The sequence below is a fragment of the Chaetodon trifascialis genome, chromosome 12, assembly GCF_039877785.1.
Source record: "Chaetodon trifascialis isolate fChaTrf1 chromosome 12, fChaTrf1.hap1, whole genome shotgun sequence".
In the NCBI taxonomy this organism is placed as follows: domain Eukaryota; kingdom Metazoa; phylum Chordata; class Actinopteri; order Chaetodontiformes; family Chaetodontidae; genus Chaetodon; species Chaetodon trifascialis.
The window spans coordinates 14,286,813-14,314,500 of NC_092067.1; the positions used below are offsets into that span (position 1 = coordinate 14,286,813).

The window sequence follows — 27,688 nt, forward strand, 5'->3', positions numbered from 1 at the left end:
TTTCTCTTTCAATCATCTACTTTACATTCAAATACCCATATAGATTCAGTGTCCTTGCATTTATAGCTCTAACACGTGTTCACCTCTGTTGCACAACGTTTGTAGATATTCCAGCATAATGTTAGTTATAAAATACATTCAATGAGGCTATTTTCTCTGCCAGCTGTGCTGTAGGGCACTAACCGATCCTGGCTGCTTACAGCATGATTACATTTCCATGCTGAGCGCTGAAGACGGCCTCGAAGCAGGTAGGTAAGCTAAGTCCCGCCCCCCGCCCCTCTTCAAAATGTGATTGGTGCATTCGTTGTTGACAAACCGGTTATTATGAAAGTTGCTGGGTGGGAACTATTTACTATCTCTACAGGAAATATTAACAGTACACAGTTATATCAGCAGCTTTGTAATAGCGGACCTTGTACACGTGTTGGCTTTCCTGTGTACTTAAGTACCTTCTGGTCAGATTTTCGGCGACACCGTCCTTCACGTCTCACCAGTTAAGCTAGCAGGCTAATATTAATGGCTAACACTCTGACTGACGTTTGATTGACACGCGGTGCATAAAAGGGCATAACTGCACTCAGAGGTGAGAGTAAGCTTAAAAGCCGTACTTGCTGAAAATGCGACGCTTGCTGGGTATTTTTTAACAACTGTACAGCCTCTCTTAAGTGAGTTATGTCAGGTACATGAGGGTGTTTCGGTGAACTGACTTCACGCAGTCAGCGCAGGCACCTTGACACCGACCCTTTCAACGGCTGTAACGGCGAACTTCTTGAACTCCTCCTCTGACTGTGTCTCCCTCTTTCAGCGCCGAGCAGCGGCAGTCAAGACATTAACATGACCGCCGACCACGCGTGACAGCTGACAGTGGGAGGATCGGCACGATGGAGGCACCCGGCACAAGCACCAACTCATCCGCACTCTCATCCAGCGTGTCCATCGACAGGCTCTTCCCGGCTCTCTTGGAGTGCTTTGGGATCATATTATGTGGGTACATCGCGAGGAGGGCAAACATCATCACCTCCACCCAGGCCAAGGGATTGGGGAGCTTTGTGTCAAAGTTTGCCCTCCCAGCGCTGCTCTTTAAGAAAATGGTACTGTTGGACTTCAGTAATGTCATCTGGCCATTTCTCTGGAGCATCATCGTCGCCAAAGTGTGTGTGTTTTCCATCGTGTGCGTCCTCACGCTCATAGTAGCCAGTCCTGACAGCCGCTTTAGTAAGGCTGGGCTCTACGCAATATTTACCACTCAAAGCAATGACTTTGCTTTGGGATATAACATCGGTAAGTAACATACCTTTAAACCTACCACCCACACTGCTTTTCATTCATTGCTGCGGCTGTAATTATGCCTGACTTATGTTTACCCACGCATCAAAACAAAAGCATAATAATCTATTTGTTACACCGTAAACTCCCTCAGAAAACACATTTCAACATTACAGTAGGTGCATGCTAAAACTGTTGCTAAACCGAGTGTGGACATTTCTGAGCAAAGTGGGGTTCAGTATTTTGTACTTTTGTACACAAGGATTTGCAGAAGTACAAACCATCACACTTCTGCTCAGCTACCTGTGGTTGAAATGAAGAAGTGCACATGAACTCATCCAGTTATCCAATTAAATAAATAAATAAGTAAATAAATAAAATAAAAAAATAAAAAACGTTACATGTTTACATGTTTCCTTTAAAGATACTGAGGTTTTTAATAGCCTTCTCAGGCCCATTTAGGCATGATTTAATCATTAACAGTTAGGCAAATTTCAGCTGGAGTGGACGTTAATAGCAGCAGTTAATAGCAGCATCCACTTGCTCCTAAACCGTCTTGTTCTCAATGTTCTGTGACATTTCCAAAAGGTGTTTTTTGTTTGGCTTTCACTTCAGTTACAAAAGTTGACCTCAGTATTTTTTATATTTCCACAAACTTTCAAAGTAAAACGTTCTGCTTTGTCTTATAAGTCAGAAGAGACTCCAGTTTTTCAATGTCAGAATTTACGTGGCACCATTTGTTTACATGAGACGAGCATTTTTTATGGCAGGGTTTATGAAAGCAGATATATGAACAGATTCATGCCAAGTAACACCACAGCTCAGGGGCTGTGTGTGTCAACGTTTCTTATGTATGATAAAGAGCATAAACCAAAATATGTCAGGGAGTCTACTCGTTTGTGCTCGTGTGTTGATGCAACATTTCAGTGTGAAGTCTAGGTGAAGTTTTCTTGACCTCTTGACTGCATTTGTGTTACATCCCAACTGCTCGAGCAGTATTGAGCCATTTGTCCCCATCTTAATTCACAGTTGAGGCCCTGTACCAGAGCACATACCCAGAGTACCTCCAGTACATCTACCTGGTTGCACCTGTGTCCCTGATCCTTCTAAATCCCATCGGCTTTGCCTTCTGCGAGATCCAGAAGTGGAAGAATCAGGGAAACCGCCAGCAGAGCAAACTCCGCATCATAGGAACTGTAGTTTTACAGGTCCTGAAGAACCCCATAGTATTCATGGTTTTCATCGGTATCATTGGCCACTTTGTCCTGCACGGATCAGTCCCTGCCATCATCGCTGAATTTGTGGATGGCTTGGCCGACGCGTTCACAGGAGCAGCTCTTTTCTACCTGGGTGTGTCCATGGCGGGCCAGTTGGGGAAATTAACCAGAGCCACAGTCGTGACACTGATATTACTTACAACAGCAAAACTGTGAGTATAAAAAAACGCCATTACTGCTCCTGATGTTTATTTTGTACAAGAGATGATTTAATATTATCAGATGACTTCTCTTGTCTAATGAGCCGTGCTCTCAGTGCAGAGAGTCAGCAGGTTAGAGCTTTGTAAAGTGTTCCCAACATGCTGTTTTGTGGTGACGGTTGGGGTGACTCAGGCCTGTCTCAGACCACAAGCCTTTTACCAGACGGATGACCCGTTAAGAGCTCTGAGGAGTGCACAAAAATAACCAGTGCATGTAAATAATTTAACTGCACTGCATTCCTCTGTGCAGTGTTAACTAGCCCCTCAATGAATGGTCTTTTGATTTGACTCTCAGGTTGCTAATGCCCCTGATTTGTAAGGACATGGTGGATCTGTTGGACAATAGCAACACCAGCTCCCTGAACCACTCAAGCCTGTCCAACTATGCCTTTCTTTATGGAGTGTTCCCCACTGCTCCAAGTGCGGCCATCTATGCTGACTACTACAACGCAGAGCTCGGGGTTGTGAGTTGTTTACCTTCCAACCTTTTCAGGTACTGTGCTGGTTTTTCATTTGAACTCACTGTACATGATGATGATATTGTGCTTTGCAGATAACCTCTGGGATGGTGATCACCACTTGTCTCTCAGCTCCGTTAATGTATGTTTCTGCCTGGTTACTCACCATGCACTGGATGGATCCTCAGCTCCTGATGGATTCGCTGCAGAATGTCCGCTTTAACATAAGTATAGTCAGCCTTTTTGCACTGGTGAGTCACAACTACCCACTTCAGTGTCACATATGTAAGCTTGTGGTTGGGTAACATTTTATAACCAGCTTTTTATCAGCTGGTTGTTTGGTTTCTTTTGTTTTATCTCAGTGTGTGAAAACAGAGGTCAAAGTGAATCCAAAAGAGCCTCATAGAGCATTTGTTATCGCATGCTCCACTTCTTAACTGCAAGACGTTTGGCCTGCAGTGATCAGTTACTTCCCAAACAAAGCACAACCTACTTTTGATATCGCACATCTCCTGTCCATGTGATGTTGCAGTGTAGGGAGGATACAAAAAGATGGCTTCCTCTTAAATGCTTGAACCGCTGATGCAGGTGAACATGAAGAGACTCAGTCATTTAGAGGATGTGTGACAAAAACAGATGCTTTACTGCCTGATTGACTTACTTCCTCATTTATTCTCACTTTCAGCCTTTTTTAAGGAACATCGAACTTGTGGCTATGAACAGTGACGGTCTGCAGTGATGACACGTTCTTATTTGTGTTTGTACTCTCCTATGCCTTATGCTTTTTTTTATTTAGTGTTTCTGTTTCGTTCTGTTGAATAATGTCACCTCTCCTTTGCTTTAAAACAGAATAACCAGCCAACAATGATCCATATTAGTTGTGCAAAAGTCTCTGTTTTGGAATGTAAGTTATTTGAAACCCGTGTGTTTTGTCTGGCAGGTTTGGACAATTGGGGTCATGTTTTTAAGTAAGAAATTTAAGAGATTACCTCACCTTTTCACGGTGAACCTGTTCTTGGCACAGGTGAGCACACTCACACAGACTCTGAATGGATTTTGTAATCTATCACTTAAACTGACAAAAGAAATCCACTGTATCTCTTTCATGCGGCCTCTAGCTTCTAACATGTATTGGGATGATCTTGTGGAACTTTGTGGTGAAAGAAGACAATTTCGTCGGGCAGGTCCTGACCTTCACATTATTGTGTACCTCGCTCTACAGCACTTATGTGTGGCCAGGTATGCTGTTTACGCACACAACCATCCACCCACATCAGCCTGCTTTTGTTTGTTTCGGGAAGCTATGAAATGTGACATTTGACTGCTAATTTTGTAATATTTATTTTTAGGTTTGATAGCACTGTCTCTTGTGCTCGTGAAAAGGTTTGAAGATCTGAAAGTGTCACCGGGCATGTTCATCATTGCAGGCTGGGGGTGAGTCACTTTAAGGAAGAATGAAGAAATGAAACCAAGCTCTTTTGTTTGGGGGAGTTTTGCAAGGTTTGAGCTGCACAGAGAACAAGTTGAACCGCAGCAAGACGACTTGAACACAGAGAGCAAGAGGGAGATTTATGCTGAAGTCTGGATTTTAAATGTTAAATAGAAACATTTAAAATCCAAATTTTAGTCTGAATCTCTTATTTCTTGTGTTTTCTATGATCAAGAGCACTGAGGTTGATTTTACTGGGGTAATGGTGTCTCACTTGAATGGAAATGATCAGACTTCTGAAAATGTAATCATTGTCACTGAGCTGGTTTATATTTTACATTTTGATACTGTCAGTGATTCCGTTGTAAATGTTGTCTTCATGTTGACAGGTTTCCAGCCTCAGTTACTGCTATATTGCTCATATCGGGGGAAAAAATGTCTGACACGACTGACTCGTTCTTCTATGGCAAACAACAGGTAACAACATAAGTGGAAATCATTTTCCTGCTTTCTGCCATTTAAGAACTGCTTTTGAAGCTTATTTAAAAGTCCTTGTGTGCTTTCTTGACAGATAATCTACACCATAGTTGTAGTTGCCCTCAGCATAGTGCTGGGTGGGGTTGCTCTTGTGTGTCTCAGTCGGGGAAGCTGGGCACAAAATGACCAAATCCAAGAGGGAAACTCTGCAGATGATCTTGTGACAGAAGTCGAACCAGAAGGACAGAGTTTGTTTGAACCTGTCCTATCGGGAAGTATCAACAGAGGTACTTTCTGTTCTGGAGATCATTTATTTGAGATTTTTATCCAACAGTTCAGCTGTTGATTTCCATGTAATGACACTGAATAAGGATCAGGCTGCCAAGTACAATAACAGTTTGGTGACCCAGTTGTAACATATAAGATGGTTTGTCAGTTGTCAACGCCCAAGTTTGAAAGGAAATGAAAAGCACAATCAATAATCCAAAGTCAAGACTGCTCTTTATTGACAAGTTTTCCACAGCAAACTGATACGAAGGCAATGCAGCTTCCACCCAGTGTCCATCCCCCACAGATCATTTTCAGTTACATGAGTAGGAAGTAAGAAGTCAGTTGAAACAAATTTTCTGGTGTCATTGTCTGGTAAGAAGAAGAAGAAGAAGAAGAAGAAGAAGAAGAAGAAGAAGAAGAAGAAGAAAAAGAAGAAGAAGAAGAAGAATCGAAGGGACAATCCCCTTTATTTGTCACACAATTACATACATGCAATCACACGCCATGCAAATTGGTGAAACTTGTCCTCCGCCTTTAACCCATTCTGGTCGCCTTCCTCTGCGGCAGACCAGGAGCGGTCGGCTGCCATCCAACCGGCGCCCGGGGACCCAGTCTCTTTCGTCACCATTGGTCAGGTGGTGATCTTCTTGCATGTTTTTAGTGGGAGTATTTTTATGGAGGATACCCCAGGTGAGCACGGGGAGAACATGCAAACTCCACACAGAAAGGCCCTTTTTCCTCGAGGAGCAGGCACTGAAGGTATGGTGGAGAACACGCCACTAGCGGCCACAGCGGGATTCGAACCGGGACCTTCTAGCTGTGAGGGAACTGTGTTACCACTTGTGTCACCATCCCACATAATCGCCCATAATAATGACTTTGACTTGTAATTGACCCTCCTTGGCTAAAGTTTGTCTTACTTTGAAAGGAGATGTCATCAGAGGAGTGAGTGGATTCATTCATGCTCTATTACCTGCATGTAGTAACTCAATTACGGCTCACTGAAGACTCCTGTTTAAGTTTACTAAAGTATCGTGCTCATAGTCACAGTACTGTACTGTACTGTAGTGTATTACTAGCTCTTTGTGTGGGAACTGGGAGGATATTGTAGTAATACAGGAAAGAATCACCCTCACTTGTGTCACTTTGTTATCAGCATGCCTCACATGTGACTGTGCACCACCGCAGCCCATGTACAGCTCTCTCAAAGTAGTAAGATTCTGTATTTTAAATGTGTGTTTTGCTGCCACCCTCAGGTCAGTGTGAGAACAGGTGCGAGTCCCCAGACTGCCTGCTCGTCCGAGTGGAGGGGCTCCAACAGGCTGCAGATAAACAAGTGGCCCGTCATTTGCTCTTATGTCTGCTTCTGACTGTCAGCTTGCTTGCTGTGAGTAAACCACCACCTTTCACTTCCACACTGACATGAAGTCAGCCTTACTGCCTCCATTATTATATTTAGTGCATCACAAACAAAGTCAGATACGCACGGCTGAGCTGTGTAATTTCCAGCTCCTGTGAGTATTGATGGAAGACGTCTTAAGAAACACCCATTCAAAAAAAAAGCCATCAGAAAATGATTATTTATCGGTCTTAACAGATAAGACATATTATTAAATAAGGCTTTCTGTAAATCTAAAAAATGCTGGATGGTCACTGACGCTTAAATTGTCCTAATGCAGTTAATTTCACTCAGCTTGTTCTACAAACTGCTGCTGTGAACCAGATTTGCTGTTTACATCTCAGATGTAAAATCTGTCCTAATTGCTGTTATGACAGAACTTGTCCAGCTGCTTGTGGCTGATCTTCAACCGCGTGCCTGGTAAACTCTACTTGGAGCTGCAGTTCTTCTGCGCTGTGACCAACTACGGACAGGTTGGTGCCTCAGATACGATAGTGGATTGTGAGTGTTCATTTTTCACACGGTCCCAGTGTCATGACATGTTCTCTGTTACCAGGGTTTTCTCTCATTTGCTCTGTTTGGGCTGGACAAGCATTTGATTATTCTGCCATTTAAGAAAAGGTAAAGAATGTTTATGTGATGAAGTTTTTAACACACGCAGCACACTGTATGTCCTGTGTGTACAGTATACTATATGTACACAGCACTAAACAGCGTCTGTGCGTTTGCTTTCTTTTTGTGAATGGTGTCTAGGTTGTACAGTCTGTGGTGTAGAAAGAAGCAGGAAGAGCAGCCGCAGACTGATTTACCTGAGGATACCAGGATGACTTGCACCCAGTTCACCAAATACCACAAAGACCAGTGTTGTCGTGACATTGTCAAAATGAGAAGGTGAGAGCACATAGTCTCACTCACTGCCGAGGTTGACGACAAACAGTCTTAAATAAACTCTCTGACGTGTAGAGGAACAAATCCTGGTTGCTGTTCACATACCGCAGTACACAAAGAAATGTTATTTCTTATAGTATTAGGGCATGTTGGCTCTGTCTGCTTCTTCTGTAGACCTTTGAGTGAATGTGTTGTTGGACTTTTCAGGTGTGGGAAGGGGACTATGGAGGACTGCTTTCTTGGCTCTGAACTGGTGGAGTGGCTCCAGCAGGTGGGCTTGGCTCAGGACCATGGCGAGGCAGTACTCTATGGGACGCGGTTACAGCAGGGTGGTGTGCTCCAGCACATCAAGCAGGAATACGACTTCCAAGACAGTCACCTTTATTATCAGTTCATGATATAAGACACAAGTGTCAAAGACATTTATTTTTTACCATTCACTAACAAAGACCACGCCGATAAGATACAGATTTCTAATGGCTTAATACGTATTTTGGATGGAGGAGAGCATAGGTGATAATACATTAGGATGAGGGTCGAGGGATGAAGGGAAGTTAGGGTGTAGGGAAGGAGGGATGAAGTGATGAGGGGTAACTGAAGAAGCCTTTTGGATGAGAGGTGAAACGTCTCAAGCAAGTCCAGTCCCTTTAGAAGCACACAGAATTACCATGACCTGGATGAATGAGAATCTTCACAGACGGTGAGGGATGAGGGATGTGGGATGAAGGTAAAACAGCGTTTCACCTGGAGACTGCACCTCGAGCAGGTTGGAGAGTTGTTTATGGTTTGCTGAGCGCAGCCAAGTGCGCTGATGGAGGTGGATGTTAGTGGATGGAGGGGACTTTGGGAATCTCCTGATCTTCAAAAGAATTGCTGTCTGAAGGGTTGAATATGAGCTTCTGGTCCGCGGTGTGAGGTGAGCGATTTGCTGTACTGCTCGTTGTCACATGTCGTGCAAAGACAGAGTTGAAAGGAAATGAATGAAGCCGGTGAGTTTAAATACTTGTGCGGAAGTGAGATGTGTTCGGGGCGGGGTCTTTGCTCCTGAACCTCATTCTTAAATTTCATAAAGGTAAATGGCATTTCAGCGCAAAAAAAAAAAATACTGCCAAAAACATCTTTTGGTCAGGTAACAGGAAGAACAATACTGATCTTACCTGATAGTACCAGACTGGAGTTTATGCTTGCACTCCCATGCTGTCCACACCAGACAGCAGAGCAACAGACTTGAAACTTTAAAACTGAAAAGGCCAGTGCGTCATGTATTGTGTGGCCTTCGTGTAAAGGGAGCTTGTGCTTTAATAGGTCAAAGGGCCGTTTTAACCACCTGTGTCATATTTTGTCAGTGTGACATTTAACATTTCACTCACCAGGTTAATTGCTGAGATCTGGAGCTGCTGCAGGATTACTGTAACAATCAGTTAGGAAAAGGACATGAGCTGTCAGGTGAGCAGACATGTGCAGTAAACCATCAGAACTATTTATGTGGAGGTAAAACCGGCAGTGGGAGCACCTGAAATGGCAGTTATAACCCATCATTATGTGTAAAAACTGCACGCACAGCTACCACTAAGTACCATAGATTAGCTTTCAGGAAGTCATTCTAATGCAGGTCTACAACCGACACATCGGGTTATAATCTTAAGATTTTCCAGTTTTTCTATGAAGTCAATATGACACGCTCTTAGTTTATTTACGTGTCAGATAGTCTGCGTCTTTAAATCTGCAGTGAAGCTGGTGAGTAAAACATTAACACATAACAGATCAGACTGATGGACATAAAAGGTAAGAGCTCAGGTGTTTTCGTTTAACGTGCGTTTTCAAGAGTAACAAATCTAACAGGTAGAACTTATTTTAAATGAAGCAAGACTTTGCTGCTTTTTAAGGACAAGTTTGCATACAAGTTTATGCAGTCAATAATGCAGTTGAAGGAATGAGTCTCAGAGCTCAGGGAATGTTAATGTGTTTACTTGAAAGCAAAGTAAACATAATATTGACTGACAAAAAAAACTTTGTGAACTTGAAGTTGGAAAAGTCTGAGCTGCTGTAATTCAGTTTTTCTCTCAGGTGTGTAATAAACAGAAAACTAACTCTGCTTAAATGAATCATTTTCATGGGTTTTTGAAGTTCAAGGGCTTGTGTTTCTCATTAAATCAGGCATGTTCAGGGTGTGAAAGCAGTTCACTTTATTCTGTCACAGGCTGAATATTTATATATTTTAAAATAAATTTTATTCCCCAACCCTCATATAACATATAGTGATTTTGTTCTGTCCTGTATTTCTGGTGAATGATTCCACACAAGTCAGCATTTTGTCCATCTTGTACAACATGGGATTCATGACTTTTGATTATCACAGGCTGCTTAATTTAATTTACTCGACCTAAACGTGACTAAAAGCTAAACTGCAGAGGCAGACACTGCGCTGCTACTGCTGCAGACCTGATTCATGACTGGAACAAGAAGCAGGCCTCTCAGCTTTTACTGTACACAGCTACCTCCTCCTTAACAGAGCTGGAGAACAGATTCACCAAGAAGTCCGGTTCCTCAACACCGTGTGAAAGGAGCTCCTCCATCTGCGCCATCTTTTGCTTCTCCAGCGACCTCATACTTTCCTTGATCTTCTTTCCTCTCTCCTGCAGACAAATAACAAAAAAAACCCAAGTTGCAGGTACATTTTCAGCACGGTGACCACACTAAGACAAATCCCGGGCCTGAATGTAATTGTTAAACCTTGAAGGAGTCCATGATGGCAGCCACCAGTTCGTGTTTGACAAACAGCTCATGTTTGCGGTCAGGCTTGCTCTGGAAGCGGGGTTTCTTCTTCACGGGATCATCTGGACCGTAACTGGGAGATGTCGTCTCCTCCAGCGGCTTCAGGTTTTTCACAAAGATGAAAGGTTTGAATACAGACCTGTTGTACAAAAGACTGACTTAATAACTCTCAGCGACTGCAGCCAAAGTGAATTTAAAGGATGCTCTTTGTCAGCTAAAGTGAAACCACATGCGGCACCTTTCAGGGTCCGGAGTTGCTGTAAAATAGTGAACCCCTGGCAGAGAAGGATCCCTGGGGATGACTGACACCATACTTCCTGTTGTCATGAACATGCCCTCCATGTTGATGCCGCTGTCTTTATCCCTCAGGATGTCCATCATCGTCTCAGCAGTGATGCGACCTTCAGTGAATAAAGTCATTTGCATAAACAGATGTAGCTTTTTCCTCCTGTGTGTCAACTTTCTGCAGTGAGGTGTGCTTTACTAACCGTTGCTCTTTTCCAGCAACTTCTTCCCCTCACAGTATCGACTCCCTGCGGCTTCTATTCTGGCCGTGGTTATGAAGGAGTAGACCGTGGCAAAGTTGAACTGAGTCTTTCCATCCCACCAGCCCTTGCTTCTCGCATATTCCCTCATCTCTGGGTGTTCCTTGTCTATTTTAGTCGTTATGCCGTACTGGTTGGAGATGTTGCGATGTCCATCTAGAGAAGTGGAATACACACATAATGCCGTTATTCAGCATTTATGATTCATCGTCTATTCATCTACTACTTCAGGTGCATGCAAGGCTGTTTGAAGCTGACTTCAACTGAAAAACTAACAAGGGATGATGCTCAGAATAAAGGCTTGGAGTGGCAGCTTTCAGAGAAGGACCACAACTATCACAGATATATAAACACACAGTATGTACTGTGTATGTCTGTCCAATTGTTTGATGGCAGCAAAATGTGTCCCCCCGGCCACAGCGTGGACGATGAAGCCTGCTGTTTCAGACTCAGCCGTCTGTTATATAAGCGTGTGAAATGATGTCACTGTTATGTCAAAATACTCATGAACGTCCGCAGATAAGAGTGTGATAAAAGAGGCCATAAAGATGTTCACATGTAATTATAATTCACTTATTTTACAGTCGAGAGATGTGAAATAGAGCTGATTTGACTTATATTTTGTTGTTTTAGTGATCTTAAATACGTGATGTTTCTAAAAATCCTAATCCAAAAAATGAAGAGGAGCTCCACTGAGAAGATGAAGAATCCTGTACGCAGGTGTATTTAACAAGATAACGTTTTAATGAATAGTTACTAAGGTAAACATGATGACTAATCATACTGATTTCAGGTGATACTGATGAGCATAGTCTACATAGTGATCTAATGATGCGTGTAGGAGTAATTACACAAAGTATTTGGCCTTGCGCTAATTAATGCTTGTGTTTTTCAAGTGACTGGCAGAGGCCTTCAGCCAGCTCAAGCTAAGAAGTCACTGATGGGAGTCAGGCTGTTTAAGGAGTAAAATAAAAAGAAGTTCAAATAAAATCAGGCCTGGAGTGAAACCTTTTTTTCACTGCAGGGAGAATGAAGAGATAAAACTAGCCAGCCAAATCTTTACGCAGTTCAGCTGGTTAAGCTTTACACTGTCGCACACACAGGAACTTTGATGTTGCTAATAATTTACATGACTGCTAATTGTATGGTGTCACCTTGTGACCTGCTGACGAGGAGGGTCAGCAGGAACGCTTGCAAAGAATTCGATTATGATATGACTGCACTGCACGAACTGTTTAAGTTACAGTGTATGATCTTTATGGTCATTGTCGGCCTGACTATGGCTGCAAGGTTATACAAAGTTTTCCTCTCTGGTATAACTGGGTACAAAACCAAGACTTAGATTTTCAAATGTCAGAAATTACTTGTATTGTTTCATGGCTTCAGTTTTAACTAATTTAAATTAAGTTTGCAAACAAATGGAAGAACTACTGTTGACCGTCGTTGTTGATGTCTGCCACCTTGTCTGAAGACAAACTGTTTGGCTACTCAGGGATGCAACTATAGCCTGACAGACCTTTAATAACATTTGGATATGTAGAGGTCAAGATACAGTCTGTACTGTGGGCGCCCTCTGGTGGACAAACTATGAAATGGTGACTGATTCTGAACTGCCTCAAACATATCTTTGGTATTTTTTTACTGCAATTTCTTGACATTTCACAGTTGACAGATACACAGACAGCAATATAATAATCAGGGGCGGATCTACCGGGGTGGCATAGGGTGGCAAATGCCACCCTAAAACAAACCCTTGCCACCCCTGCTGCCACCCCAGTTGGCGGCAATGAATTGATAGAAAAGTCACAGCAAATTTAACGTTTACGAACGCGAAGCTCCGATGTCCGACAACAGTGCATGCAGCACGAGAGAACACGAGAGCGGCACGAGACTCCTTTGATCGGAGGGGCGCGAAGCAAGAGAGCTAGGAGTCAAGGACGAAGACACCAGGAAAGAGGTTAAAAACTGATTATCTATCAAATAACGAAAGAATAAGGAAAGCCCAATATGAGTACACGTGTGATTGTGGTTTTGAGATGACAAAAATCCAATTTAAGAACGTTATTATAGGGCTCAGGTCACGTCTTTTCATAGAATATTGGCTCAGACGTGGCTTGGGGTTAAAAGACAGGCCGGCACGCCGAGTCCATTTTTTTGTCTGAAAGTTAAAGTTAAATTCGACCTCATGTTGTGTCATTCATGTTTAACCAATGTAGTTTTCACGCATAATTCAAGCATAACACAAGTATGTCCAGGCGCTCATATGGGCGTGTCTGGGCAGAGTACCGTTATCTCGTCCAAGCATACGGAGAAACTCCTCTGTTGGAAGCACTTTCAGCCTTTTTTCTGCTTGCTATTGTTCTTAGCTCTCGTAAAAGGACGAAATGCAAATAAAACAGTAAAATAACACTTCGGGCTGCTCAGCAGAGTCCTCTGTGAGCGCTCTGCTCCTTCATGAGACGGAGCGGTGAAACTAACTGTGGTTACGCGGGACGCTCAGCGACCTGCCCACATTCACCATAGAAACACCAATGATGATCCAGAAGGAAGTAAGCCCAGAGATAGGTTATTGCATGAAGAGCGCTCCCTCTCCATTCGAGAAACCCCCTCCTCTTTATGTAAACAAGAAGGACCTTCGTGATTGATCTCAAACTAACGCAGAGTCATAGGAGGAGACGTTAGCAACGGTTTTTCGGGCTGGAATATAACTTTTGACTACAAAAAAGTAAAGCTAAAAAATACTTTATAATTTAGCCAAGTTTTTTTTCCTGCTACTCTTTGGCTGCTAGCTCGCCGAGTTTTTGTCGCACAGTGAGGAGGCAGACATCTTCGTGGTCAACACACTCTCTGCTTTCATATGATACCGGGCTTTTGTGGTCTGCGTGAAGTGGTGAAATCAGCAGATGCAGTGCCATTGACGTGCGCTATTTTCGTGCTTTCGTTACATGCACATATAATTACACATATTGCATATTGCACATATTTCGTGGGGTATGAATTGTGTTTCGTTTGTGTGGCAATGCTTGGTAGAGGCTTTTAACTGAGTTTCTCCCCGTCATTCTGGTATGCTACAAGTTAGGACTGGTGCTTCTTCACGTGAGCATTGACCGTCTGAACTGCACGCATGTCACGCTGCCCTGCAAAGTGATTTTTAATTAGTCACGGTAATACCGTATACCCCGGGAAAATGTGGGGAAAGTTTGACGGTATCCAAATTTGGATACCACCCAACTCTACTTTGCAGGTATGTATTTTTGAGTATTTATACCCTTAAGCTTTAAATAACATTTTGTGATTTGTTGTGTGTGTGCTGTGAAAACATTTAAAGGCATTTCGAGCGTTTCGTGAACATTTTTGGGGGGATTAAGTGTTTAATTAGTATATTGCCGCACCAGCTAGCTTAATTTTGTCCTCTCAGCAAGCGGCACTGGATAGCACCTCCTATTTTGATTTTGAACAGTCATGGACGACAGTGAAACCTTTGTTTTCCTATGTACATGTGCATCTTAAGGAGCCCCTAAAGTTCCATAAAAAAAGCTATATACTGCGCTCAGCGCAGGAGATACCAAAACGTTCCCTCATTTAAGCTAGATGGATAAAAGTACTATACCACTGTGAAAACAGTCCACAAGTCCTGCACTGAAAAACTTAAGCAAAATGTACTTGAAAGTATCAAAAGTAAAAGCACTCATTGTACAATAAAATGCTCCCTCTCTGTGTTTTACTATTATACAGGATTAATATTATTGCTGCTTTAACACTAGAACTGCCTTTATAATCCAAATTAGTTTGTTTTATAAACTACAAGCCTGTCATTCTCTGACTTTTCCTAAATATGTATTTTGTAGGGTTTTTTTTAAGTTTATAAGGTGCTTAAATAAAGCACAAAAGATTTCTGAGCATATACCTCTGACCGCCACAGCCGTAAGACCGCAGTTGAAAGATTATAGATTTTGCAGGGTTGTTTTCAATGGCTATGATTTTTTTTCCCACATGAAAATTAAATCTTAAGAATAATATAGCACATGCTATGATATGATGATGATATAGTAGAATAAATGTTACATATTATCTATTATTATAGAGTGTATTTCAGCAAATTATTCTTTTTAATGGGGGATGTGAAGCAGCGGCAAAAAAATAAAATAAAATGAACAATTAAAAAAGCCTACTACTAAATTGACATTAGACATTGAAAAGTTTGTGATCCTGCTCTAGGCTGTGATATTTTGTTGATTTATCATAATTTCTGGTATGACAAAATGCAGTCTTGGTGTGCTGAGCACAAACAATGGAATTACGTATAATGGTCTGGCTGACGCGCGGCGCTTGGAGGGGGTGCTGTAATGCTGGCAGTCCTAGTTTTAATGTGCATGTTTTGTTTTACTATTGTAGATGTTTAAGGTTGAGATAATTTTAACTACTTTATATACTGTTGTGTAGGCTAATCTGTAAGATCATATTATTGTATTGTTTGATTAAACATGCACAAAATGAGCTATGCTGTGTCTTATGTCTTCCCATCATGTATGCGGCAAAATTTTGGTTGGCTCAACCAAATCTCACTCCAAGGTTTTTTGAAAAGTTGGCAGCCCTGGTTATAGCTGATGATTTTTTGTTGTTGTTGTTAAGTGACAGCCCTACTAACTATACATAGCCTATAACGTTAATGTTAGCTTGGACTGACATTTTGATTCATTGATTCAGTGTCTGTAAAGGGAAATCTAGTAAATTTACTATTTAGCTGTTATAAGCATGACAATGTCACATGCTCTCTGGGATCACCATCACATATGAACACTCTGCTGCTCTGAGATGAATATCTCAACATCTGGTGACTCTTTTTTGTATTGTTTTTCTCATTCATTTCTAGCATACACTGCATGGATTGGTGATTAATCCATGCAATGTATGCTGTCTTTAATTTCTTTTGTATTTAAATTTGTATTATGTATTAAATCTGTAAATTTTGGTATGTTTAAAATGTGACACTAGTGTAAATAGTGTAAATACTACTGAACATGAAGCAGTGTTGTTGCTGTTGTTTTTTTTAAATATATATCCTATCTCTTATACATTGTGTTCTATGAATATCAATAAAAGCAATGTTCAGTGCCTTGCTTAAGTGCCATGACCAATTTATTTCCATTGTGTATGTATGCTGACCTTAGTACAGTCCATTGATCATGGGTAAGATTTTCTTTAGATTTTTTTTTCTTGTAATGCTGCTTACATTCTGCAAGCAGGAATACTTCAGTGTAAATTATCAATTACAAACTACGATAACCTCCTCCTTGAACTGCCACCTTATCGTGGTGGAGGAGTTTGAGTACCCGAATGATCCTAGAGGCTATGTTGTCCGGGGCTTAATGCCCCTGGTAGGGTCTCCCAAGGCAAACAGGTTCTAGGTGATGGGTCAGACTAAGAGCAGTTCAAGAAGCCCCTATGAAAGAAATTAAAGCAAGGAAGCGTACGTCGCCCGGATTGGCGTCACCGGGGCCCCGCCCTGGAGCCAGGCCTGGGGTTGGGGCTCGCAGGCGAGCGCCTGGTGGCCGGGTCTTTGCCCACGGGACCCGGCCGTGCACAGCCCGAAGGAGCGACGTGGGCCCGCCTTCCCGTAGGCCCACCACCCGCAGGAAGGATCAGAAGGGGCCGGTGCTATGTGGAATGGGTAGCAGTCGTGGGCGGGGGCCCCGACGACCCAAATCCTGGACAACGACTCTGGCTATGGGGACATGGAATGTCACCTCACTGTGGGGGAAAGAGCCTGAGCTAGTGCGGGAGGTTGAGCGGTACCGGCTAGAGATAGTCGGGCTCACCTCCACGCACAGTCTGGGCTCGGGAACCCAACTCCTTGAGAGAGGCTGGACTCTCTTCTACTCTGGAGTTGCCCGCGGTGAGAGGCGGCGAGCTGGTGTGGGCTTGCTTATAGCCCCCCAGCTCAGCCGCCATGTGTTGGAGTTCTCCCCGCTGAGCGAGAGGGTCGCTTCCCTGCGCCTTCGGGTTGGGGATAGGTCTCTCACTATTGTTTCGGCCTACGGGCCGAACAGTAGCGTAGAGTACCCGGCCTTCTTGGAGTCCCTGGGAGGGGTACTGGAAAGTGCTCCAACCGGGGACTCCATTGTTCTGCTGGGAGACTTCAATGCTCACGTGGGCAGCGACAGTGACACCTGGAGGGGAGTGATTGGGAGGAACGGCCTCCCCGATCTGAACCCGAGTGGTGTTCTGTTATTGGATTTCTGTGCTAGTCACAGTTTGTCCATAACGAACACCATGTTCAAGCATAAGGGTGTCCATCAGTGCACGTGGCACCAGGACACCCTAGGCCGGAGGTCAATGATCGACTTTGTAGTCGTATCATCTGACCTTCGGCGGTATGTCTTGGACACTCGGGTAAAGAGAGGGGCTGAGCTGTCAACTGATCACCACCTGGTGGTGAGTTGGATTCGCTGGCAGGGGAAGAAGCGGGACAGACTTGGCAGACCCAAACGTACCGTGAGGGTCTGTTGGGAACGTCTGGCGGAACCCGCTGTCAGGGAAGTTTTCAACTCCCACCTCCGGGAGAGCTTCAACCAGATCCCGAGGGAGGTTGGAGACATTGAGTCCGAATGGACCATGTTCTCCACTTCCATTGTTGATGCAGCCGTCCATAGCTGTGGCCGTAAAGTCGGCGGTGCCTGTCGTGGCGGCAACCCCCGAACCCGGTGGTGGACACCGGAAGTAAGGGATGCCGTCAAGCTGAAGAAGGAGTCCTATCGGGCCTGGTTGGCTCATAGGACTCCTGAGGCAGCTGATGGGTACCGGCAGACCAAGCGTGCGGCAGCTCGGGCGGTTGTAGAAGCAAAAACTCGGGTCTGGGAGGAGTTCGGGGAGGCCATGGAGGAGGACTACCGGTTGGCCTCGAGGAAATTCTGGCAAACCGTTCGGCGCCTCAGGAGGGGGAAGCAGCTTTCTGTCAACACTGTTTACAGTGGAGGTGGGGAGCTGTTGACCTCGACTGGGGATATTGTCGGGCGGTGGAAGGAATACTTCGAGGATCTCCTCAATCCCTCTGTCATGTCTTCCGTAGAGGAAGCAGAGACTGGGGACTTGGAGGTCGATTCATTCATCACCGGGGCTGAAGTCACTGAGGCAGTTCGCAAGCTCCTCGGTGGCAAAGCGCCGGGGGTGGATGAGATCCGCCCTGAGTACCTCAAGTCTCTGGATGTTGTAGGACTGTCTTGGTTGACACGCCTCTGCAGCATCGCGTGGCAGACGGGGACAGTGCCTCTGGACTGGCAGACTGGGGTGGTGGTCCCTCTTTTTAAAAAGGGGGACCGGAGGGTGTGTTCCAACTATCGGGGGATCACACTCCTCAGCCTCCCTGGTAAAGTCTATTCCAGGGTACTGGAGAGGAGAATCCGGCCGATAGTCGAACCCCGGATTCAAGAGGAACAATGCGGTTTTCGTCCGGCCGTGGAACACTGGACCAGCTCTATACCCTCCACAGGGTGCTTGAGGGTTCATGGGAGTTTGCCCAAACAGTCCACATGTGCTTCGTGGACTTGGAGAAGGCATTCGACCGTGTCCCTCGCGTCATTCTGTGGGAGGTGCTCCGGGAGTATGGGGTTGGAGGCCCTCTGTTGAGGGCTGTACAGTCCCTGTACAACCGGAGCAGGAGCTTGGTCCGCATTGCCGGCAGTAAGTCGGACCTGTTCCCAGTGCATGTTGGACTCCGGCAGGGCTGCCCTATGTCACCGGTTCTGTTCATCATTTTTATGGACAGGATTTCTAGGCGCAGCCAGGGGCCGGAGGGGGTTCGGTTCGGGGGCCGGCAGATTTCGTCTCTGCTTTTCGCGGATGATGTTGTCTTGTTGGCTTCCTCGAGCCAGGACCTTCAGCATGCGCTGGGGCGGTTCGCAGCCGAGTGTGAAGCAGCTGGGATGAGAGTTAGCACCTCCAAGTCCGAGGCCATGGTTCTCGACCGGAAAAAGGTGGCTTGCTCCCTTCAGGTTGGAGGAGAGTTCCTGCCTCAAGTGGAGGAGTTTAAGTATCTTGGGATCCTGTTCACGAGTGAGGGAAGGATGGAACGTGAGATTGACAGGCGGATCGGTGCAGCGGCTGCAGTAATGCGGTCGCTGTATCGGTCTGTCGTGGTAAAGAAGGAGCTGAGCCGAAAGGCGAAGCTCTTGATTTACCGGTCAATCTACGTTCCTACCCTCACCTATGGTCATGAACTTTGGGTCATGACCGAAAGAACGAGGTCCCGGATACAAGCGGCTGAAATGAGTTTCCTCCGCAGGGTGGCGGAGCGCTCCCTTAGAGATAGGGTGAGGAGCTCTGTCACCCGGGAGGAGCTCAGAGTAGAGTCGCTGCTCCTCCGCATCGAGAGGAGTCAGCTGAGGTGGCTCGGGCATCTCTATCGGATGCCCCCTGGACGCCTCCCTAGGGAGGTGTTCCAGGCATGTCCCACCGGGAGGAGGCCCCGGGGAAGACCCAGGACACGCTGGGGTGACTACGTCACTCGGCTGGCCTGGGAACGCCTCGGGATCCCCCCGGAAGAGTTGGAGGAAGTGTCCGGGGAGAGGGAAGTCTGGGCGTCCCTGCTCAGACTGCTCCCCCCGCAACCCGGCCCCGGATAAGCGGAAGATAATGGATGGATGGATGGAACTACGATAACTTAAATATATTTACATCAAAATAGGTTGCCACCCCTCAAAAATTCCTGCCCCCCTCTTGCCACCCTATAAATATTTTTCTAGATCCGCCCCTGATAATAATAGAATAAAAATAATATCTGCCAATTCAAGCAATCTGGTGGGCTCTAACTGCAACTTGTCCAAGCTTGATTCACCAAACATGGAAGCACCTCACTGTTAGAATTCAGGCTTTTTGCTGTGATGTAATTAACATGTCACTTCCTCCTTTTGATTTCTTATTTGTAGAAACATGTCAGTGCCTTCGTCTTTCCCATGGTTTCATCTTGGATTTCAGTTCTGACCTCTAACACTGCAGACTAACCAGTAAAGTGCTTTTTGAACTTGTATTTCGAATGGAAACCTGGCTTTCGTGCTCTTTCTGAGTACCTTCCACTCTCTCTGCTGCCCAGTACTTCCCGGCCGTTTCCAGCAGCCATGCCTCCGTCCTGTCTGAGATGAGGAAGCTGTTGTGGTAGGTGAAGCCAGACTCGTCCTCCATGCAAGATCCTCCCTGGCCATACTTCTCCAGCAGCTCAGTAATAACATCCACAGCCTTCTCTGCTGTGTCGGCTCTCTCAAGTGCAAGCCTGGAAAATTGCAGGGTCACAGATTCATGTCTTCGACTGTGTCTGAACTGACAAAGGTCAGCGGAAAGAGAAGTTGCACTGAATTGTTTCTGGCTGCTACCATGTCATTAAATTTCCATTTTCCCCTCAAGATGAGGCTTGAGGCTCAGAGGCTTAATAACACAAACAACTGCTCTTTCATGGGCTTCACCTGACAAGATCCATGCCGAGAAGAGCCTCGTCACCATCGGCACTCTCTCTGCCCCACACCGCTTCATTTCCAACACACACTTGGTGCTCATTTGCTCCCATTTCTGCGCCCCACAGCCAGGCTGGTCTGCTCAACACAACGGCGTGAGTGTGGGCAACCTGCTCAACCTCTATGTATGTACACTGTGGACGAGAGGAACAAGACACAGGAGCAGAGGCTGTTAACGTCATCAAATGGCACCTTCACCCAGGAGCACTGTGGGAAATTGAAGGTTGGAGGGCAATAACAAGCTGTCTGTGACACCCACCTCCACCTTTTCCCCTGCATTATAGTCTCTGGCAGGAAAGTACACCACCTCCTGGACTTCATCACAAGGCCTGTCAGAGTTCTTCCCAAAAATGATGCGTTGTCCCACAGTGGAGGGGGGCAGAGCCACGAAGGTGTCACAGGAGCAGGGCTGCATTTTGAGTCTCGAACTAAAAAGACGTTTTAAAGGTTGTACAAGTCACATATACTGAACAGCCAGACGAGCCAGCGCGCGGTGCCACGTCGTGCTGTGACTGTACTCCTCATTACAACCAAGAAGGCTTACCTGTGTGCGCCTGTCTCAAAGACCACCGTCACTTTCTGTTTTCATTCCTCTGTTCACCATAAAGTCCATGCGCGGAACAGGACAGTCACGTGACCCAGTCACCGAAGTCAGTTTTGTATTGGTGGTTGACCCAGTTATGGATCACTTTTTTACATTTTTACATTATTTGTTTGTTGAAGTTGTATTCCTCATCCTAAATTATATTGGCAGCTGATGTCCCGAGAGGCTGGTATGATTTGATTTGGGTCATTTTTATTTGAATATTCTTGAGAGATTTGTCATCAGATAATAACATTTACTGCCATTTCATCTAATTTAATCTGTTTAATTTTATTAAATTTCATAATTGAAATATATCAAGTATGTCTGTGACGGATATGCAAATTAATATCCCTTTAATGACATGAACTGAACCAATTAAATGATGTAGGTTTGGGTTATACTAAAGTAATAGCTATATTTCACTGCACCGAGCATATGCATATTGATGTGACATGGTGATTTTGGCATAAGGATCTGTTTAACGCATATATTTAGTTTAAATCTAAACTTCTGTAGCGCATCAGAAACCCCTTCAACACCAACATGAAACTTTCTTCATGCATTCGTTTATGGAAATGAGCTGGCAGATAAATATGCAAAAAGAGCAACAGGAAACTAAGAAATAACCATGGTCGTAAAATACAGCAAGGTTAAGCTGAGGTTAAAAGTGTTAGAAAGAAAGAAATAAGATTCTTTAGAAAACACGTGAATTAATAAGAGAATTTAATGTAATAGTACAGTAACTGTCCTGACAGTCTAGTCCAGAAGGTGGCGATGATGCGCCTAAAAACTGAAACGCAATCAAACAATAAAAGAAGAAGAAAAAGGAGTTGTTTATATGTGAAAGGAAGCTACGCTAGCGACCCCCTTAGCCTAATTTCACGTTACGTCGTCAACTCGGTTGGTGTAATAGGTTGTCAGCCATGGGGAAATCATTCGCTAATTTCATGTGCAAGAAGGATTTTCATCCTGCGTCTAAGTCAAATATAAAAAAGGTGAGTGCTAGCTATAGTTAGCCAGCGAGCTGCGTTTAATACGTATTGCTAGCCCAGCTAGCTAATGTCACTTAGCAAGAGCTCCTGTGATCCACTTTGATGATTAACGTTACTTAGCTAACAGAAAATATTGAGCTCAGAATAGACGGTTATTCTGTATGAACCATGAGTGTATAACACATTTAAACCACATTAATTGTTTGTACCGTTAAGTGGCTCGTTAATTAATGGAGTTTGGCGTTAAATAAAGCTAGTGTTGCATTGATCTTAGCTAATGTAACAACGTAACGTACAGCTTTAGCTTCAGCTTTCTTTGCGTTTTCAGTCACAAGTTGACTGATTGAAATCTCAAAGTGTGGACGTAAAAATTGATCAGCCATGGTCAAATGTAGTGCTGCGGACAAATACTTAACAACAGTAGGAAATCACACCCCATAGTTAAGTTTTGATTGTAATAAACATGCCGTTTTCATATTTTTGTAATATGCACATTAACCTTTGCTTGCTGTTAGCAATTGCCAACTGTTTGATTTAATGTAGTGTCGGTGATGTTTCTCGTCCTCACTGTATCCATGTTTTAACTGTGTACTTGTGCGCTACCAAGGGACTAGCCCCATCCACCTCTGACTGAACATTACCTGTCTTCAAAATCTTAAAAAGAGATGAAATTCACGTTTGCATGCTTTGTTCATTAATGTGCTTTATGGCTGCATTTGACTGTGATTATAATTACTAATTACTATTCTTCACTTTACTAACACATTACTCTTCTTAATACAAAGTCAAATAAAAGCAATAATTTCAAAAACTGAGAAACTGAAACTTCTACATGTTTGGCGTTTATATTTGAAAAAATTAGCGAAATAATTCATTGAATAATTATCTAAATTGTTGCTAATCCACCATCAGTCAATCAACTGATCAACTATTTGATTATTCAACAAGTCATATTTGCTCTGGTTTGAAGGGTACAGGTCAGTAATTGCAGGACTTGCAAGCAAGCTGACCTAGAAGATAATTTTGAATGTGTGCTGTAGTCATCCTTTTCTCTTGATCTTACAGGTATGGATAGCAGAACAGAAACTGACCTTCGAGAAGACCAAGCAAGAAGAACTTATGCAGGCCTATCTGAAAGAGCAGGAAACTTACAACAACAGGTCTGTTAAATATGACAGCGCACTGCCACAGACATGTGACACAGATTAATTTTTTCAACTACTGAATTATTTAGAGCCCAGTGACCATTTTCTGAGACGTCCACCTTCCTGATACATTTTTATGGAATAGTTTTGTTCAAGTCCACCATATTGTATTCTCACTTCCAGGTTGTTGATGGGGGATGATCGTGTTAAAAATGGCCTCAATTTTATGTACGAAGCTCCACCTGGAGCATCCAAAGGTAAATCATTACAGCTGTGATCCACGCTGACTCCATATTTTTACTGACCTCTGACACCAGGTTTTTGGTAAATATGTTAATGTTTTAATACTTGTTCATTTGTTTTTTTTCCCTTCTTCATTGTCTTGTCTTGTCTTCTGCCCTGAAGAGGAAAAGAAAGAGGTAAAGTGGAGAAAATAACAAACCTGTATGATTCCACGCTGAGTATGCATTGAGAACAATTTGGGTTTACGTGCTGAAATTCATACAGGAAATGTGTCTGTTTGTCAGGACGGGGAAGAAGAGTACAAATTTGAGTGGCAGAAGGTGGCTCCTCGAGAAAAGTAAGTGGGTTTTTTTTGTTAATCACAATAAAATTTTCTTGGCATGTTGGCACTCTTTGCATTATTTTTAAATCCTTGATTTTCTCATGTAGGTATGCAAAGGATGACATGAATATAAGAGATCAGCCATTTGGTATCCAGGTGTGTGATGATTTTAATTCATTTGGCACATATCTGAAACAAAATGAAACATGCTTAACAAAATAATTTTATTTTTCTCAGATTTTCTTATTTTTTTTCTTGTGAAAGTGAAAGGAAAATTCATGCTTTGCAATGCTTGCAACACGTCCCCACTCAAGCTGAGGGGTGTCATGGAGGCAGTGGCTTTGTTTTAGGGGTCACAAGCTAAGAAGACTGAAAACCACTCTATTATAAAATACACCATAAATTAATGATACATGACAAGCTTTCAAAAAAAATCCAGAGTCAGGCATGTTAATGGAATGTGTTCTGCCTTATACTCGGGTGATGCCATTATTTAACGATACGTGGAGTGGTTTGGTTTACATTATTATGCACACATAATTCAAAGTAATGTCTGTTGTTAACTTCCCAGGTGCGCAACGTGAGATGCATCAAATGTCACAAATGGGGCCATGTGAACACAGACAGAGAGTGTCCGCTCTATGGGCTGTCGGGTATCAATGCCAGCTCTGTGGCCTCGGAGGAGGCAGCAGGTAGAGTCGAGAGTCCATACGATAATTACAACATCCGTTTTAACATCTTCCCCTACAGTTTTCTGTGTGGCAGTTTCATCAGTGCGATTAAATGTTAATGTCCTGTGCTGAGTGTAAACAGACCACAGTGTTTTTATATGCATTTATTTTATTTGGATTTTATTTTAATGTTATTGAATTGAACATGAATAATTAATTAATTGAAATAAGCATCAGCAGATAAGCACACATTAACATTATTGTTTAAAATTTTTACTTAATTACTTAATAAATAATACAGCTGCTAAAGAAGTAGGTACGCTGTGTAAAACATAAAAAGAAAACATATGCTTATTCTGAGCTTGTAATGGAAAAACTGACCTAATTGTACATGGTAGGAAAACGGGGAGCCAGAATATCTGTGCTGCTTGACATTTGTGGCTGGTGGGCCACAGTGGGTTAAGTGTCACACACTTTGCAGCAGGTACACCTACTGTATCCCCTCTCTCGGTTTCAGCTGGAGCTCCCAGGCTTGAGCTGATTCTGAGTTCTGCAATCAGTGAGTTGAGTTGTAAAGTAATAATGTTTACCCTGGGAGAGTCCAGTCAGTGCATGGTGGTGTTGATGGTGGAGTGCTGTAATGGTCCCCCTCCTGTGCCGGGAGAAAAAATGTAATTATTGTGTATTCTGATTCCCCTAACTGCTGCTTTGGCAGAGAATGATATTGTATGATTTGCTCAGCCGGAAGTGGAGTGAGTTGATTTGATGTCCCATTCTGTTAACAAAGCCGCCCCTGAAATTCCCACTGTGGAGATAGTGGTTGGCAATGGTTTGACATCAATGGGACTCTGAGGCTGTGATTTGTGCTAACAGGTCCGTCGATGCACCCCTCGGAGTTAATGGCGGAGATGCGAAACAGTGGGTTTGCCTTGAAAAAATGTGTCCTTGGTAGGAATGCTACTGTTTGTGATCCATCGCAGGTAATTGTCTGTTTCGCACTCCCATCTCTGCACACATAGGACAATATATACGAACGCACACACCTCCAGAGAGAAAAGACTAACTATACTTTTGGTATTTCCTCTACATAAACACCGCAAAGTGGTGACTTATTGAGTAGACCTGATTTTGCAAAAAAAATCTAGATTGTCATTGTTTAAAGCTGTTTTGCTGATGTACTCAAATATACATTTACTCAAATTAGCCTTTCAGAGTCGTGTTTATGTGTATGTGTCAATGCAGATCTCAGTGTGTGTGCTGTGTACTTTTACAGGAATATGTCGCCAGTGACGAGGAGGATGATCCCGAGGTGGAATTTCTGAAGTCATTATCCACTAAGGAGAAACAGAAGCTCCTCAGGTAAAAATGTGGCACAATTTACAAATCTTGATGTATGAAGGCTTCAAGGATGAAATTATTTTTGACAATGAATATTTTTCTGATAGAGTAAACCAAAGGGAAGCGTCAGTAAATAATCTGATGAATTATTGATGTTTCCTTTTAAATTAATTTTGATTCAGGCTTTTTTTCATCAGATTGTCGCATTGTTTTCCATTTTGATGAAGTGTTTTACATTTACCTTCAGCACTTTCCTTCAACTTTGCTGTGATTCACAAACTTCGGTATGCCGAAGCCTCGGTGCAGAATGTAAATTAAATGTTTGTGTTCCTCGCTTACAGAAAACTCGATCGCCTGGAAAAGCAGAAGGCCAAGAAAAAGAAGAGCAAGAAACAGAAGAAAAAAAGCAAAAGAAAACACAAGAAGAAGCATGAAAGTAGCGACAGCTCGAGTGACTCCTCCAATAGCAGCAGCAGAAGCAGCAGAAGCAGCAGCAGTAGTAGTGATAGTGGCTCAGATTCAGACAGCCATGGCAAGTTCAAGAGCCAAAAGAGAAAGAAGAACAAGAAAAAAGATTCCTGTCGGGATAACAGCTCTAAGAGCGAGCAGCGAGTCAAGAGTCAGAAAAAGGCCTCCTCTCATAGGAGCAGGTCACCGAGTCCTCGCACCAGACAGAAGCGGCCTGAAGAGGAGTCCAGAGATTACAGGCAAAAGGGGACAGAGAGGGGAAGGAGCAGGAGTCGGCATCGCAGCCCGGAGGACAAGATCAAGCTGGAGGGAGGTCAAGAGAGAAAGAGACACAACAGCAGGGACAGGCAGAGGCCTCGCAGCTCCAAGTCTGGCTTGGACAGAAGTGGAAGCGGCGAGAAAGGCAGGGAGGATGGAGGTAAAGACCGGCGTCACAGCGGAGATGGTGAGAGGAACAGAAGTGGCACAGACGGAAGGAGAGGGAGAACAGCAGATGGGAGGAGCAGAAGCAGGGAAAGGAGGAAGGAAAGAGAGGGCAGGGGAAGAAGCAGGAGCAGGGAGCGAAGAGAGAGAAGCCAAGATGGAGGAAAAAGAAAGCACTGACTCTTTCTATGCCCCTCTTATAATATTGGACAAAACATTAAAATGTTTTGGATGATTTTTTTTCCTTTTCAGTAACTGTCATCTTCTTGATTACCAGTGTCCCTCTGCTTAAGATAGCAGATCTGATGTGCGGGTCTCCTTTTCCTCCAGTAGAGGGAAGCAGTGGACAGAAAATACGTGTTTGCAGCTCATCACGCGCCTGTGTTGTCTTGTACTGTATGAAAGGGACTAAATTAATTGATTACGATTAGAGGCAGTCTGCAGCTGTGATCCATTGATGGGAAAATGTTGGACTCATTTTAGTGGTCAGTTGGCCACAAGAAAGGCGCTTCCTGTTGCTGCATGTTTTATTTCGCTTTCATTATTGTCTTTTTTTTTTTGGAAACGTCGACATTGTGCGCTGTGACGCTTAAACGGCTGTTGATTCCTGAAAGAATCAGGACTTTTATTTTCCGATTAAATTTTTAATCGTCTCAAATGAATGCCTTTATTTTTAGGATGAATGGAATGAATGTCAGCGTCAGAAGTCTGATGAAAATGGACATGTGGATGTGTCTGCTGATTGATTCCCGTTAGTGTATTCCCACTGAGTGCTAAATTGTCTTTAAGCTCGAGGCACCTGATGCCAAATTATTCCACTTTGCACATGCCAATCTTTTTTTTTTTTTTTTTTTCCCCCTTTCTTCTTCTTCGTTTTGTCTTTGCTTTAACGTAACGTTTCTCAAGTTTTCAGGCCGGTGTCCCTGAGTGTCCTGACAGTGTTCGTCACCCCTAAAGCTGTGAAATCCGCCCTGCTGGGTTTTTGCGGGCGTCAAATTCGAACAAAACAGATC

General features: G+C 43.8%; 3 protein-coding genes across 3 annotated transcripts; 2 read left to right on the forward strand and 1 right to left on the reverse strand.

Moving 5' to 3' along the window:
- Nucleotides 1-858: 858 nt before the first annotated feature.
- Nucleotides 859-9,759, forward strand: gpr155a (G protein-coupled receptor 155a). Its single transcript, XM_070975691.1, has 14 exons — nt 859-1,281; nt 2,296-2,695; nt 3,039-3,207; nt 3,297-3,452; nt 4,142-4,225; nt 4,320-4,440; nt 4,551-4,635; nt 5,020-5,107; nt 5,202-5,394; nt 6,634-6,764; nt 7,154-7,249; nt 7,333-7,397; nt 7,530-7,667; nt 7,872-9,759. Exons 1-14 carry the CDS (start codon nt 882-884, stop codon nt 8,065-8,067), a joined length of 2,322 nt encoding a protein of 773 aa, XP_070831792.1. The 5' UTR covers nt 859-881; the 3' UTR covers nt 8,068-9,759.
- A 69-nt stretch (nt 9,760-9,828) lies between these two features.
- scrn3 (secernin 3) lies at nt 9,829-21,131 on the reverse strand. Its single transcript, XM_070975694.1, has 8 exons — nt 21,032-21,131; nt 20,747-20,915; nt 20,440-20,621; nt 20,050-20,249; nt 10,928-11,140; nt 10,678-10,840; nt 10,398-10,578; nt 9,829-10,300 (listed from the first exon to the last, which is right to left on the reverse strand). The coding sequence occupies exons 2-8, from the start codon at nt 20,900-20,902 to the stop codon at nt 10,139-10,141; spliced, it is 1,257 nt and encodes a 418-aa protein (XP_070831795.1). The 5' UTR covers nt 20,903-20,915; nt 21,032-21,131; the 3' UTR covers nt 9,829-10,138.
- A 782-nt stretch (nt 21,132-21,913) lies between these two features.
- cir1 (corepressor interacting with RBPJ, CIR1) lies at nt 21,914-27,385 on the forward strand. The gene is made up of 10 exons (XM_070976588.1): nt 21,914-22,068; nt 23,131-23,225; nt 23,394-23,467; nt 23,616-23,629; nt 23,738-23,790; nt 23,883-23,931; nt 24,347-24,467; nt 25,320-25,426; nt 25,720-25,805; nt 26,126-27,385. Exons 1-10 carry the CDS (start codon nt 21,997-21,999, stop codon nt 26,853-26,855), a joined length of 1,401 nt encoding a protein of 466 aa, XP_070832689.1. The 5' UTR covers nt 21,914-21,996; the 3' UTR covers nt 26,856-27,385.
- The last annotated feature ends 303 nt before the right edge of the window (nt 27,386-27,688 follow it).

Excerpts from the sequence above, each read along its gene's own strand:
- cir1 (XM_070976588.1), top strand. The coding sequence starts at position 21,997 with ATGGGGAAATCATTCGCTAATTTCATGTGCAAGAAGGATTTTCATCCT. Across the intron at positions 23,226-23,393 it reads CAGGAAACTTACAACAACAG|GTTGTTGATGGGGGATGATC; the intron begins GTCTGTTAAATA and ends TCTCACTTCCAG. Across the intron at positions 25,806-26,125 it reads GAGAAACAGAAGCTCCTCAG|AAAACTCGATCGCCTGGAAA; the intron begins GTAAAAATGTGG and ends CCTCGCTTACAG.
- gpr155a (XM_070975691.1), top strand. The coding sequence starts at position 882 with ATGGAGGCACCCGGCACAAGCACCAACTCATCCGCACTCTCATCCAGC. Across the intron at positions 5,395-6,633 it reads ATCGGGAAGTATCAACAGAG|GTCAGTGTGAGAACAGGTGC; the intron begins GTACTTTCTGTT and ends TGCCACCCTCAG. Across the intron at positions 7,250-7,332 it reads CTGTGACCAACTACGGACAG|GGTTTTCTCTCATTTGCTCT; the intron begins GTTGGTGCCTCA and ends CTCTGTTACCAG.
- scrn3 (XM_070975694.1), bottom strand. The coding sequence starts at position 20,902 with ATGCAGCCCTGCTCCTGTGACACCTTCGTGGCTCTGCCCCCCTCCACT. Across the intron at positions 20,622-20,746 it reads ATGCAGGGGAAAAGGTGGAG|TGTACATACATAGAGGTTGA; the intron begins GTGGGTGTCACA and ends TCTCGTCCACAG. Across the intron at positions 10,841-10,927 it reads GTTGCTGGAAAAGAGCAACG|GTCGCATCACTGCTGAGACG; the intron begins GTTAGTAAAGCA and ends TATTCACTGAAG.